Below are 14,250 nucleotides of genomic sequence, written 5' to 3'. Positions count from 1 at the left end.
CGGTGTCTCAAGATATTTACATGCCAGATGCACTAAAGATTCATATGCCCCTTCATACTTCAACCACCAGGCCAGTGGACATGCATCCATGCTGATGACGGGTTCTGCTCAATAACAATCCCAATCTGAGTCAGATGCCACCAGCAGACAGTTGGTTTTCTTTTTTGGTGGTTTGGGGTTTGTGGTTTCCACATTGGAGTGTTGCACTTTTAAGACTCCGGAAAGCATGCTCCACACCTCGTCCCTCTCAGATTTTGGACGGCACTTCAGATTCTTAAATCTTGGGTCAAGTGCTGTAGCTATCTTTAGAAATCTCACATTGGGACCTTCTTTACGTTTTGTGAAATCTGCAGTGAAAGTGTTCTTAAAATGAACAACATGTGCTGGGTTATCATCTGAGACTGCTATAACATGAAATATATGGCACAGCAGGAGACATACAATTCTTCCCCAAGGAGTTCAGCCACAAATTTAATGAATACTTTTTTTTTTAAAATGAGTTTCATCAGCATGGAAGCATGTCCTCTGGAATAGTGGCCAAAGCATGAAGGGGCATACGAATGTTTCGCATATCTGGCACGTAATACCTTGCAATGCCAGCTACAAAAATGCCATGCAAACGCCTGTTCTCACTTTCTGGTGACACTGTAAATAAGAAGAGGGTAACATTATCTCCCGTAAATGTAAACAAACTTGTTTGTCTTAGCGATTGGCTGAACAAGAAGTAGGACTGAGTGGACTTGTAGGCTCTGAAGTTTTTGAGTGCAGTTATGTAACAACAAAAATCTACACTTGTAAGTTGTACTTTCACAACAAAGATTGCACTACAGTTCTTGTATGAGGTGAATTGAAAAATACTATTTCTTTTGTTTATCTCTAACACTGCAAATATTTGTAACAAAAATAATATACACTTTGATTTCAATTACAATGCAGAATACAATGTATATGAAAATGTAGAAAAACATCCAAAATATTTAATAAATTTCAATTGGTATTCTGTTTTACAGTGCGATTAAAACTGCGATTAAAAAAAATAATCGTTATTAAAAAAATTAAGTTAATCGCGTGAGTTAACTGCGATTAATCGACAGCCTTAACATTTACTATAAATCTCAGTAGCACAAACACTATTAAAATGTTCCATCTTGGACGACAGTAAGTTCTCGGGTAGAAAAGGTCCCCAACCTCAAATTAACTTGTATACTTCTCATTTGTGTTTCTCTTAATACGATCAGTCCCCACTGCCCATCTCAAAAAAACATGACAGTTGCCAATAAATCATTATATTCAATTTAGTAATATTAAAGCAAGCACTTTTGGTAAATTGTACAGGTTCCACACTCTCCTCCCCCCCCCACAACTATATGATACAAGTCAAAGGAAATAGAGATAAAAAGATTAATTCACTTCCAATTTGCTGAAGTTTCTTTAAGATTTTCTTTTAAAAACATTAAGAACTTCAAAAATTAAGACCATTAATGGAAGTGTTATGATTAACTTATAACAAGTGCATTAAATATCAATAAAGCATTAAGTATGCACAGTTAAGTAACCAAAATTAAAGAATTGTCAAAAGTTAAAGTTGTGCACAACTAACCCCCCCTTTGTGTGGGCGCATTATAATTTAATTCTACCGTCTGTTTTGTTTTCTCAAACAATTTTTTAAAAAGTTAAGAACGATATACCTCTGTAGCATCTTCCACTGTGCGGTTCTGTGTATGTTAGATACATAGCCTATTACAGATATTAATGTATAATATATGCATGAAAAGAAGTGTGATACTGAATTATGTCAGAAATAGTACACAGCTGCGTAATCAAAGTGCTCACACATTAGGAAGTGGAGTTCAGGTTGCAGTATAGTCTTAACTTTGGCATTTCTGGGTGGAGTGAGAAACTGCAACATTAACATTTTCTTAACAAAGTTTGCTAGAAGTTTTTTCTGAGAAAAAGGAGGAAATACTCCATACTCAAGCTATTTGGCTAGACAACCACAATGCATACAGAGAAGGGCCAGTAGGATGATCAGAGGAATGGAAAACCTGTCGTATGAAAGGAGACTAGAGGAGCTCGGGTTGTTTACCCTAACCAAACGAAGGCTGAGGGGGGAATATGATTGCTCTCTTTAAATATATCAGAGGGATAAATACCAGGGAGGGAGAGGAATTATTTCAGCTCAGTACTAATGTGGACACAAGAACGAATGGATATAAACTGGCCGTGGGGAAGTTTAGGCCTGAAATTAGACAAAGGTTTCTAACCGTCAGAGGGGTGAAATTTTGGAACAGCCTTCCGAGGGAAACAGTGGGAGCGAAAGACCTCTCTGGCTTTAAGATTAAGCTTGATAAGTTTATGGAGAGAATGGTTTAATGGGATAACGTGATTTTAGTCAATTAATCAACAGCGTGCCATCGCGGGTAAATAGTATCAATGGTCAATGAGGGTCTGGCTGGAGAATCTTGCCTACATGCTCGGGGTTCTACTGATCGCCATATTTGGGGTCGGGAAGGAATTTTCCTCCAGGGTAGATTGGCAGAGGCCCTGGAGGTTTTTCGCCTTCCTCCGCAGCATGGGGTGGGGGTCGCTAGCTGGAGGATTCTCTGCAACTTGAAGTCCTTAAATCACAGGATTTGGGGACTTCAACAGCTGAGTCAAGGGAAAGGGGGTGGGTCAACTTTTGTGGCCTGCATCATGCGGGAGGTCAGACTAGATGATCATACTGGTCCCTTCTGACCTTAAAGTCTATGAGTCTATGTAAGGAGTGCACACAGGGATGTAAAGGGTGCCTATGGAGTCACCTCACTGAGCACAGTGAATGCGGCAAGGCTCCTACAAAGAACTGCTGCTTTCAAGACACACCTTAGGAGATGGGGTCACACTGACAGATTGAGTTACAACACAATGCTGCCTCACTTCCAAGATGCACATGACCTGCGGATACCATGTAGCCAAGAAGATGCATAAGGCAATGGAAGGAAGCTGTTTGGTGTTCAGAATTTTTGAAAACCAGGCAGATATTTAACTACTGATTTAGGAACCTAATTTTAGACTCCTATATTTGAAATTCTTATTCTGCTCTACAAATTTTAACAGCACTTCACTAACACCATAGGTCTTTAGGCAAGTAAACTATCATAACATTTTAAAAGAACCTGTGATGTTCAGCTGTAAAATATTAATCTGAAGACAGAATGCAAAGTGAAACAAATGCTTAATGTAACACTCCCAATTTACAGTAAAAATAGGGAGTTGCTGTAATCAATAAGACACTGGAGTCAACTGTCTGTGATAAATGCACAGAAAAATTACTTTTTTTGTGAACCACAAAATATACACTTCCCATGTCTGCTTTTAAGTTTCAACTACATAATAGGCTTTCCAATTCATTCAACTCTGGAAAAGTCATCCCTGTAATGTCTCCACAGCTGGATCTTTAAGTCTGAACAAAGTTCGACCAACTAAAACATTGAGTTTTTAAATTAGCCGTTTCTTACCTGAGGATTATTGGCCTCTACTAACTTGCACTGGCGCAGGAACAGCTTAAGGTTCCCCCAGTTCATGAAAGGCAGCAGCACCATGGGTTTCTCCCCATCTTCTATACTGACATGGGTAATAGGGAGCAGGTTCCTGAAAGATGAGAGCAGATGCTCCTAAATTTTAGAAAGGTGATATCTGATCAAAGTTAGCAAGTTGTCTAAACAAAAGAACCCAATATAAATGATAAATAGAAGTACAGTAGAAAAGGCAATAGATTATTTAACAAAATAAAGTAACAAGGTCTCCAAATAACTTGAAGCTACATGTTTAGGAATGTGTGCAAACATCTGAGTAGTTTTCCATCAAGAAAAAAAAAACTTTTGCATGATCCAAAGCTGATTAAAGATAAAATCCCACTGAAGATTATCCTTTACAAACTATGAGTGTATCTTCAGTTTGGAAATGTATCCATCTCTTTAAAATGCACCTATACATGTTACAGATTCCATTATATTACAGTAAGCATAGTTTATAGAACTGAGCAAAAAATTGGCATTTCCATTTTGCTGGAAAATGATAGTTTGACATTTGTCCTACACAAGGAAGGAAAGTCAATATTTGAATATTTTCATGGAACAAAAGTCTGAAAAACACTGGGTTGGAAGTGCCAAATCAAAATGTTTCATTCTGAGTCAGCTTAATTTTAAACTCATCTGCCTGTGGTGCTGCGGGGATTTATGGGTGCTGAAGCTATTGTGTTATTACGGGCTGGCTGAATCTCCTAAGATGCACCACGCAAAACAGCAGATCCAGTTTAATGCTGAACTGACAAAATAAAGTGTTTCGGTTCTGTTCAACAATTTTAATCTTGGTCAAAGCTACCCACATAATATTTTGTTTCAAGTTTTCCCCAATTTACTATGGAAAAGTCATTTACAAAATTCTCAACCACCACTAGTAATTACTTTATATAGTACTTTTGATGCAAATTCCAAAGCCCTCTTTCTAAAATCTGTTTCAGCATCCCAGATCCGAGAGAGGGAGAGAGAGAGAGAGAGAGAGAGAGAGCGAGTGTGCATGTGCGTGTAAAAAAAGAGCCCCTCCCCAGAAAAAGTTTACAATCTAAACAGAAATCAGATTGGGGGAGAGGAGAGAAGAAAGCAAATATACTTCTACACTGATACATTTGAGCATTTTCATGGGAAGCATTATTTTGTTTATTTCCTTTAATCCAATCTCTCTTTTTAGCCATAAACTAGAACTTTAAATTAAGCATGACTCTGCAAAGAAAAGTGACTTAAAAAGGCAGTGTGGATCTTGTTTGTGTTTCAATGATTTCCGTATCAAACTCCTTCAGATTACAAGATTACTCAATTGCCAATACGTGAGACTTGAATGTCAAGCTGGATTTGAATGTCAAACTGGGTTCCTTCCTGCTCACTTGCTATTACCAGTTAAAGATCTTGAAGACCAAACGAAGCCCTCAGTGATATCTCAAACCCCAGTGAATGGAGATTGTCTTGGATGACGTACATAACTCCCTTAAATACAGACTCCAAAAATCATGACAATAATTCATGTACACTACACCCATGCTATTAAGCATTCTTACATCCTAGATGCTTCCTATTTAGCAACACATAGTACTGCTTGGAGGCTTATATTTTTTTTGCATCCATTCTACTCCTTGTTGATCATTGTTATAACACTATTGGCAGGATTTATCTCTTGATATGCAAGAATACTTAATAGCGGGAAGTATAGGTGGTGACAGAATGTACCCGAGTCCACACCCTATATATGCTACTGTAATAACACTGGTCTACAGTTTTTGAGAAGTCGTCTGCTTCAGAGCTAAAATGTGCTATTTATTATGTATTTTGATGTGCTGAATTCAAATATGACAATTAAAACAACTCATTGGCTACTGTTTCTAAGATATTTAAGTTTTTACATTTTATGTCTATGTATATTGTGTAGATAGAGTTTTAATCATAAATTGTAAACCTAGGTCTTTTCATGTGTTTATGGTTGCTTTACATGATAATATTTCACCTGTCCTGTTTATGTAACACTTTAAAAATCAGCAAAAGGGTTATATAAATCAAATTTATTATGAAACAAAAGGCAAAAAACTATTATGTACATAGTTTAGTCCTATTCAGTGTCTACTCGGCGCTTCTTGGCTTGTCTCTTGTATTCATTAAATAGAACATCTCTTGTCACTGTCCAGCAATAGTCTGCAAGCATTGATGGGCTCCATTTGCCCTGATAGCGTTTCTCCATTGTTGCAATGTCCTGGTGAAATCGCTCACCGTGCTCGTCGCTCACTGCTCCGCAGTTCGGTGGAAAAAAATCTAGATGAGAGTGCAGAAAATGTATCTTTAGTGACATGTTGCAACCAAGGCTTTTGTATGCCTTGAGGAGGTTTTCCACCAACAACCTGTAGTTGTCTGCCTTGTTGTTTCCGAGAACATTTATTCCCACTAACTGGAAGGCTTTCCATGCCGTCTTTTCCTTGCCACGCAGTGCATGGTCAAATGCATCATCTCGAAGAAGTTCACGAATCTGAGGACCAACAAAGACACCTTCCTTTATCTTAGCTTCACTTAACCTTGGAAATTTTCCACGGAGGTACTTGAAAGCTGCTTGTGTTTTGTCAATGGCCTTGACAAAGTTCTTCATCAGACCCAGCTTGATGTGTAAGGGTGGTAACAAAATCTTCCTTGATTCAACAAGTGGTGGATGCTGAACACTTTTCCTCCCAGGCTCCAATGCCTGTCGGAGTGGCCAATCTTTCTCGATGTAGTGGGAATCTCTTGCACGATTATCCCATTCGCAGAGAAAACAGCAGTACTTTGTGTATCCAGTCTGCAGACCAAGCAAGAGAGCAACAACCTTCAAATCGCCACAAAGCTGCCAATGATGTTGGTCATAGTTTATGCACCTCAAAAGTTGTTTCATGTTGTCATAGGTTTCCTTCATACGGACTGCATGACCAACTGGAATTGATGGCAAAACATTGCCATTATGCAGTAAAACAGCTTTAAGACTAGTCTTCGATGAATCAATGAACAGTCTCCACTCATCTGGATTGTGAACGATGTTGAGGGCTGCCATCACACCATCGATGTTGTTGCAGGCTACAAGATCACTTTCCATGAAGAAGAATGGGACAAGATCCTTTTGACGGTCACGGAACATGGAAACCCTAACATCACCTGCCAGGAGATTCCACTGCTGTAGTCTGGAGCCCAACAGCTCTGCCTTACTCTTGGGTAGTTCCAAATCCCTGACAAGGTCATTCAGTTCACCTTGTGTTATGAGGTGTGGTTCAGAGGAGGAGGATGGGAGAAAATGTGGGTCCTGTGACATTGATAGTTCAGGACCAGAAGTTTCATCCTCTTCCTCCTCCTCGTCTGACTCAAGTGAGAACGATTCTGGTGCATCAGGAACTGGCAGTCCTTCTCCGTGGGGTACTGGGCGTATAGCTGATGGAATGTTTGGATAATGCACAGTCCACTTTTTCTTCTTTGACACACCTTTCCCAACTGGAGGCACCATGCAGAAGTAACAATTGCTGGTATGATCTGTTGGCTCTCTCCAAATCATTGGCACTGCAAAAGGCATAGATTTCCTTTTCCTGTTCAACCACTGGCGAAGATTTGTTGCACAAGTGTTGCAGCATATGTGTGGGGCCCACCTCTTGTCCTGATCTCCAATTTTGCAGCCAAAATAAAGGTGATAGGCTTTCTTAACCAGAGTGGTTATACTGCGCTTTTGTGATGCAAAAGTCACTTCACCACAAATATAGCAGACGTTATCTGCACTGTTCACACAAGTACGAGGCATCTCTGCTCACTTCAGCTAAACAGAAATGTGTCCCTTTGCAAAATCAAACACTGACAAATAAGAGAGCACGACACTGTATGATTTCTAGAGCTGATATAGGGCAATTTGTTCAGCAGAGTGATGTAAGCTTTGTTATGATTGCATCATCCATGACTTCTAGGAATAACATGATGCAATTCATATGATGTATGATGCAATACCAGCTTCAGATTGCATCATTCATTGTTTTGCCTCAAAAGCAAGTACTGTCCAAACCCAGTCATAGATTTATTCATAGATCCAGTCATTTCTGGTTTAAACTGAGATCCCTTCCCTTTATAACTCACTTATCCTCCGCCATTCCCAAGTCAACTGAAAAACATGGGGATCGATATGAAAATCCAGAGGTTAATAAGGAATTGGTTAATGGGGAGAATGCAGCGGGTCGTATTAAAGGGTGAACTGTCAGGTTGGAGGGAGGTTACTAGTGGAGTGCCTCAAGGTTCGGTTTTGGGACCCATTTTATTTAATCTATTTATAACTGACCTCGGAACCGATTGCAGGAGTGGGCTGATAAAGTTTGCGGATGATACGAAGGTGGGAGGCGTTGTAAATTCGGAGGAGGATAGGGATATCCTGCAGGGAGACTTGAATGAGCTTGTGAATTGGAGTATCAGAAATAGGATGAAATTTAATAGTGAAAAGTGTAAGGTGATGCATTTGGGGATGACTAATAATTTTAGTTACAAGATGGGGACGCATTGGTTAGAAGTAACGGAAGAGGAGAAGGACCTAGGGGTCCTTGTAGACCGCAGGATGACTATGAGTCGACAATGTGACGTGGCGGTGAAAAAAGCCAATGCTGTCTTGGGATGCATTAGGCGAGGTATATCTAGTAGGGATAAGGAGGTCCTGCTTCCGTTTTACAAGGCGCTGGTGAGACCTCATTTGGAGTACTGTGTGCAGTTCTGGTCTCCCATGTTTAAAAAAGATGAACTCAAACTGGAACGGGTGCAGAGAAGGGCCACTAGGATGATCAGAGGAATGGAAAACCTGTCGTATGAAAGGAGACTAGAGGAGCTTGGGTTGTTTAGTCTGACAAAGCGAAGGCTGAGGGGGGATATGATTGCTATCTTTAAATATATTAGAGGGATTAATACAAGGGAGGGAGAAGAATTATTCCAGCTTAGTACTAATGTGGATACAAGAACGAATGGATATAAACTGGCCGTGGGGAAGTTCAGGCTTGAAATTAGACGAAGGTTTCTGACCGTCAGAGGGGTGAAATATTGGAACGTCCTTCCGAGGGAAACGGTGAGGGCGACGGACCTGTCTGGTTTTAAGATTAAGTTAGATAAGTTTATGGAGGAAATGGTTTAATGGTAAAACATAGTAGTCAAGGAAAACCAAGCAATGGTAGGTAAATAGTATAATGGCTAACAGGGGTCAGGCTGGAGACTCTTGCCTATATGCTTGGGGTCTTACTGATCGCCATATTTGGGGTTGGGAAGGAATTTTCCTCCAGGGCAGATTGGCTGAGCCTCTGGAGGTTTTTCGCCTTCCTCCGCAGCATGGGGCAGGGATCTCTAGCAGGAGGGTCTCTGCCGATTGAAGTCACTAAAAACAGGATTGGGGACTTCAACAGCAGAGTCCAGGGAAGGGGTAGGGACGGATTTATGGCCTGCAGCATGCAGGGGGTCAGACCAGATGATCATAATGGTCCCTTCTGACCTTAAAGTCTATGAGTCTATAAGGGTCGTATATACTGACCCAATAGCATATCTTGAAAACTAGAGCCAATCAACAATTTTAAGCATCATTTTCGTTCTCAGTGACCCAGAATTAGTAAAGTTTGACTACATTTATTTCAGAAGCATTTTGGCTGTAGAGCAGTGTAATCTTTGTACCAAGCATGCCTTCTGAGATATCATTTAAAAACTCTATTTTCTGACCAATAATATCATGGCAATATGCATGTAGCAGCATTATATGTGAAGTTATAAACATAAATTGAGATTATGACTAGGGCCACATCTACACTACCGGCTAAACTGGTACTGCTGCGATTGATGCAGTGGTGTTGATTTAACTGATCTGGTGACGACATGCTAAATCAATGGGAGAGCATCTCCCACTGACACAGCGCAGTGTACACACTGTGGTAAGTGGATGTAGCTACGTCGACTTCTGTTACGTTATTCACGTAACTTAGATTTATTTACCGTGGTAGTGTAGACCAGCCCTAAGGTTTGGTCTACTCTACAGAGTTTGGACAACGCAAGGCAACTTATGTCGACCTATGAAGCGTCTACACTTAATTTCACTCTCACCGACGGAACTGCCCCACTACATTGACTTAACTCCACCTCCGTGAGCAGTGTAGTCAAGGTCGATGTAGTTTGGCATTGCTTACCTCGACTGTTACTGGCTTTCAGGAGCTGTCCCACAAATGCACTATGCTGACAGTACAACTGATACAAGCGTTCCTGGTGAGGATGTGCACCATCAATACCAGGAGCCAAGTGTAAACAATGCGCAAGCGATGTAATTACTGTGGCAGCAGTATGCTGACATAAGTCAGATTGACTTAATTTTGTAGTGTAGACATGGCCAGTAAGTTTTCCGGAGGTGTCTGGGGAATGGCCAAACCAGTTTCTCAGAGACAAAGGGCAAACTGATGCCTCAGACAGGTGTAAATAAGCTGATGGGCCAACTACTCACTAAGCGGCCATTCTTTGGCAGGAAAGGGGGAGGGGGGAAATCTACATCTTAGTAAAGAAACAGCATGAAAAGTCCCCTTCCAAACAGACTGCCTGTTCTCCTTGCTCCCAGATGGAAATACTTCCCAAAGGAAGGAAAGGACTATAAGAAGATGCAGACAACCCCAGGCACCTCCACCTTCCCCATCGTTCATCGACTGACTGCATAAATATGGACAAAGGAAGCAGCCATTAAACAGAAATGGTCCTGGCCTAAGAAGTTTGTCCAGTGAGACTGTTGAGAGCACGTGGTAAGAAACTTTGCTTTGAATTTAACATAAGTTTGTTAAGTTAGGCACTAGTTGCATTTTATCTTTATTTTTCTTGTAACCATTTTTGACGTTTAGGACTCATTACTTGTATTCATTTAAAATTGCTCTCTCTGTAGTTAATAAACTTGTTTTATCTAACCCAGTGTGTTTGAACTGAAGTGTTTGGGAAACTCTCTTTCAGATAACAAGATGTGTGCATATAATTTCTATTAATAAAATGACAGTCTTTAAATAAGCTTGTACCATCCAGGAGAGGGCTGGGCAGTACAGGACATACATTTCTGGCGGGAAATTAGGACTGGGGGTGTGTTGGGGTCACCCCACAATATAATCAAGGCTAGCAAGAGCCAAAGCATGGCTGGTTAGCTGCAGCTCACACAGACATAGCTGGGATTGACCTGCATGCTGGAGGCTGTTTATGAGCAGTCCAGACTAGAGGCTGGAGTAGTAAAGCAATGTAAAGGGCACCCCAGATTAGAGGGCAGGGGTGATACCCAGGGTACACTCCAGACTATCTGTATGTCACAGTGGTGTACAGGAATTATTGGCAGGATTTTGTGATGACTGTGTTACTGGCTATGGTTGGAAGATAACCAGGGTGTGGGTGCAAGTCTGACAGCACATATGCTGCCTTCTTCAGCATCAGCAAGACAGCACATGTAACAAACTTGTTAATTTATATGGTCTCTGGAATAAGTGCCTGCAGCACCTCATGGGACTGTGAGGTGGTAAAAGGTGCATGCTAAATGCTCTTTACTTTAGTGTTCATTCTTAAAGGGTCTTTTCAGATTTTTATAACTTTGCCAAACATTTTTTGGCTGAAGTATTGTACATTTAAGTTGGGAAGTGATTTGTTTCTGAAATTTTTAGCACTGAAAAGACACAAATATTATTTTCAATACACATGGATATAAATTTAATTTAAAGCCTCTTACGGTGAGAGTGAAAGTAGCAGTACTCACCTGTGATGAAGGCCTCGGAGTTTACAGCTTTCTGTCAGCATCATTGTCACTTGCACTTCTGAGGCTTGATCTAAAAAAAAAAAAAAAAGACAAGACAAGAAGGAACTGTGACCAATATTCATTCTGCAAACAAACTAAAGTGTAATTTTTTACAAAACTGGTTAAATAGGCACATGCACAAGTGACCAAAACTGATTTTCAACAGGCCAGCTTAAATAAATCAAGTGAACTGACTCAAGATCCTTCTGAAGTGAATGCAAAAGTAGTTATCTGCATTAAATGTTCTTTATTTTCAACTTGTAGCCAGCTGTGGATATACTAGATATTTTTTCACGCTTCAACTGCACACTAAAGAATACCCGATTTGATTTATTACTAGATTTATTAATTTTAACTAAATATAAAGTAAGGTAGGTGAGTTTTGATGGCCATTTTTGTAACACTGCTCCCTTTGACCACCACTCACAAAAAATAACCCATACACTTACAGCGAGAACTCTACAACAATCACATATTACAGCAAGCAAAAAAATGGACCAATTAAAAATGAGGGTTTATTTTTAAAAAAAGTTTATACATTTCCTCTCCTAATTTTTTAAAATGTCTTTTCAAAAACAAAACAAGGATTAGACAAACATATTCAGGAAAATCCCTTATTGAAGCTTTCTTACAACTGCTCCAGAATCCTTCCTATCCTCACATATGCATAGCCAACCTATGGAATTCACTTCCACAAGATACTGAATCTGAGCTTGGTCGGATTCAAAATGTCATCTTGTTCACATAGATGCCTAATATTCAGTTACATTAGATAAGATACAAATGTAAAATGCATAAACCCTTGTACCTATGGGGTAAGTCAACTGGTTGGTGTGAGCAAAGCGTTTCCTGTAAGGGCATGTTACTTTATTAATGTCCATTATGAGGGGGTCACACCTTAATCTGCAATGTCTGGTACTGGTTACCTTTTGACCAGGATAGTGAACCACTGGTTTAATCTGATATGGCAATTTCATGTTAGTAGCAATCCTATGTTTGATTACTATAAACCCTCACCTGTAGCGCTTCCTGCCTGGAAGTGTTGGAGTTTCCCAGTGAGGCAAGAGGGGGTGTTTCTGAGCAGGGAGACAGGTATTTGAAGCTGTTCTGAGCTGGGATGGAGCAGTGAGAATGGTTTGGTTAAGCGAAAGAGGGAGTAGAGTCAATTGGTGAATGTGTGTAAGTAAAGAGATGCTATTGGGGGCGGGGAAGGAAGAGAGGGAAGGGAAGGTGCTTGGGACAAGTATCACAGGGATAAATGTTGCTGTATTGGTCCCAGGATATTAGGCAGTATCTTTTCTTGGATCAACTTCTATTGGTGAAAGACAAGCTTTTGAGCTATGAAGAGCTCTTCTTCAGGGATATATATCATTTTCTCCCTACCTGGCACCCTTCACGGCAGGAGAGTCACTGTACAAACTCCCCTAGTGGACTGTTGGCCTCTATTTGTGGATATGCTGCTGGAAGCAAAGACCTGAAGCAGCTTAGTGTGCTCAGTATGATTTCTGTTAATCATCAGCCATTACTCCCCACATCAATGCTGGTACACAGGCCACACTGAAGATCCCATTGGACTGTTTGAACAAGAGTCCTAATTTGGAGCATTGGTAGCAGAGAGGAAATGGAGAGGAGTAAGGTACTCCGTTCATGTTTCCTACTGCCATTCCTACAGGGCAGATTAAGGTTATTTTGTGGGAGTAGAAATCTGTGTAGTATTTCTTGCAACAGGAGGCTTTTGGGGAGATATATGCTGCTGAGGCCTTAACTGAGCCTTTCCTGGTTTTATAAGGCTTGACGTCTCATGTTATGAAAAGGTATGGTGAGCTTTCTGGTAAGCGATTTAAATATGCAGTGAAGGAGACAAAAATTCCTATGTAGTCTTGTGCACCAAATGAGAGAAACCTCAACATTTTATTAAGATGGAGACCTTGTCTACACTACAGAGTTTTGTTGACAAAAGTTAGCTGTTGTCAACAAAACAGTGGGGGTGTACACCCTGAAATGCTCCTTCTGCCGATGTAACTCCTCTGTTATGCCAACAAAATAAAACCATGTCAACAAGCAACACAGAGCTTTTTGGGACGCTGAGCGATGCAGCGTCAGTGGAGACACTGAGCTTACTTATGCCACCCTAATTGGCCTCCAGGAGGTGTCCCACAATGTCCATCAGGACTGCTCTGGTCAGCAGTTTGAACTCTGCTGCCCTGCAGTTACACAGACATGCGCCCATGGATTTTAGGCCCAGGAATTTCTGAAATTCCTCTTCCTGTTTGCTCGGCACGGACTGTTCACACAGCATGTTCCCAGCTGACCATGCTGGCTTTCCTCAACAGACATGGTCCTGCTTGGAGTACACCAGAGCTGTTGGATCTGTGGGGAGAGGAGGCTGTGCAGTTGCAGCTTCACTCAAGCTGTAGTAATTTTGATATCTATGGGCTGATTGCTCGTGGCATGCAGGAAAATGGACACAAAAGGGACATGCAGCAGTGCTATGCTGAGATCAAGGAGCTGAGGCAGGCATACCAGAAGGCCAACCATCGCTCTGGTGTGGCACCAAAGACATGCTGCTCCTATGTGAAGCTGCGAGCCATAGTCTGTGGCAAACCCAATGCCACCACCGAGAGCCCCATGGATACTTCGGGGGACTGGAGGCAACAGCCAGCAGTCAACCCCGAAGACCAAGTGGTAGATGAGGAAATGGAGCTAGAGGGGGGACGTGGGACATGTGATAGGGTCGTCTGGTGACGTGACAAGCCAGGACCTCATTTTGACTATGGAGGGGTCTGCCAATCCCAGCACGCTGGCTCTGGTGTGCCTGAAGCAGGAGAGGCTAGCTCTGGTAAGCATGCCTTTTGCTTTGATATGCACACTGAGGATAGGCGACTACCGTCTCATTTACTTTGTTAT

At 41.2% G+C, this 14,250-nt stretch overlaps 1 protein-coding gene across 9 annotated transcripts in view; it reads right to left on the bottom strand.

The window, feature by feature from the left end:
- Positions 1 to 14,250, bottom strand: part of RYK (receptor like tyrosine kinase) — a 146,784-nt gene that overhangs the window by 13,027 nt on the left and 119,507 nt on the right. For all 9 annotated transcript variants that reach the window (XM_042853419.2, XM_042853417.2, XM_065557112.1 and 6 more), the window contains 2 exons: positions 11,305 to 11,374; positions 3,498 to 3,630 (listed from right to left, as the gene is read on the bottom strand). In XM_042853419.2, coding sequence (XP_042709353.1) covers positions 3,498 to 3,630; positions 11,305 to 11,374 — 203 coding nt within the window. The remainder of the gene's footprint in view (positions 1 to 3,497; positions 3,631 to 11,304; positions 11,375 to 14,250) is intronic.

Source organism: Chrysemys picta, chromosome 9, assembly GCF_011386835.1.
Source record: "Chrysemys picta bellii isolate R12L10 chromosome 9, ASM1138683v2, whole genome shotgun sequence".
NCBI classification, from domain to species: domain Eukaryota; kingdom Metazoa; phylum Chordata; order Testudines; family Emydidae; genus Chrysemys; species Chrysemys picta.
The sequence above is the reverse complement of the archived record's forward strand: the minus strand, read 5'-3'. Positions and strand labels throughout refer to the sequence as shown.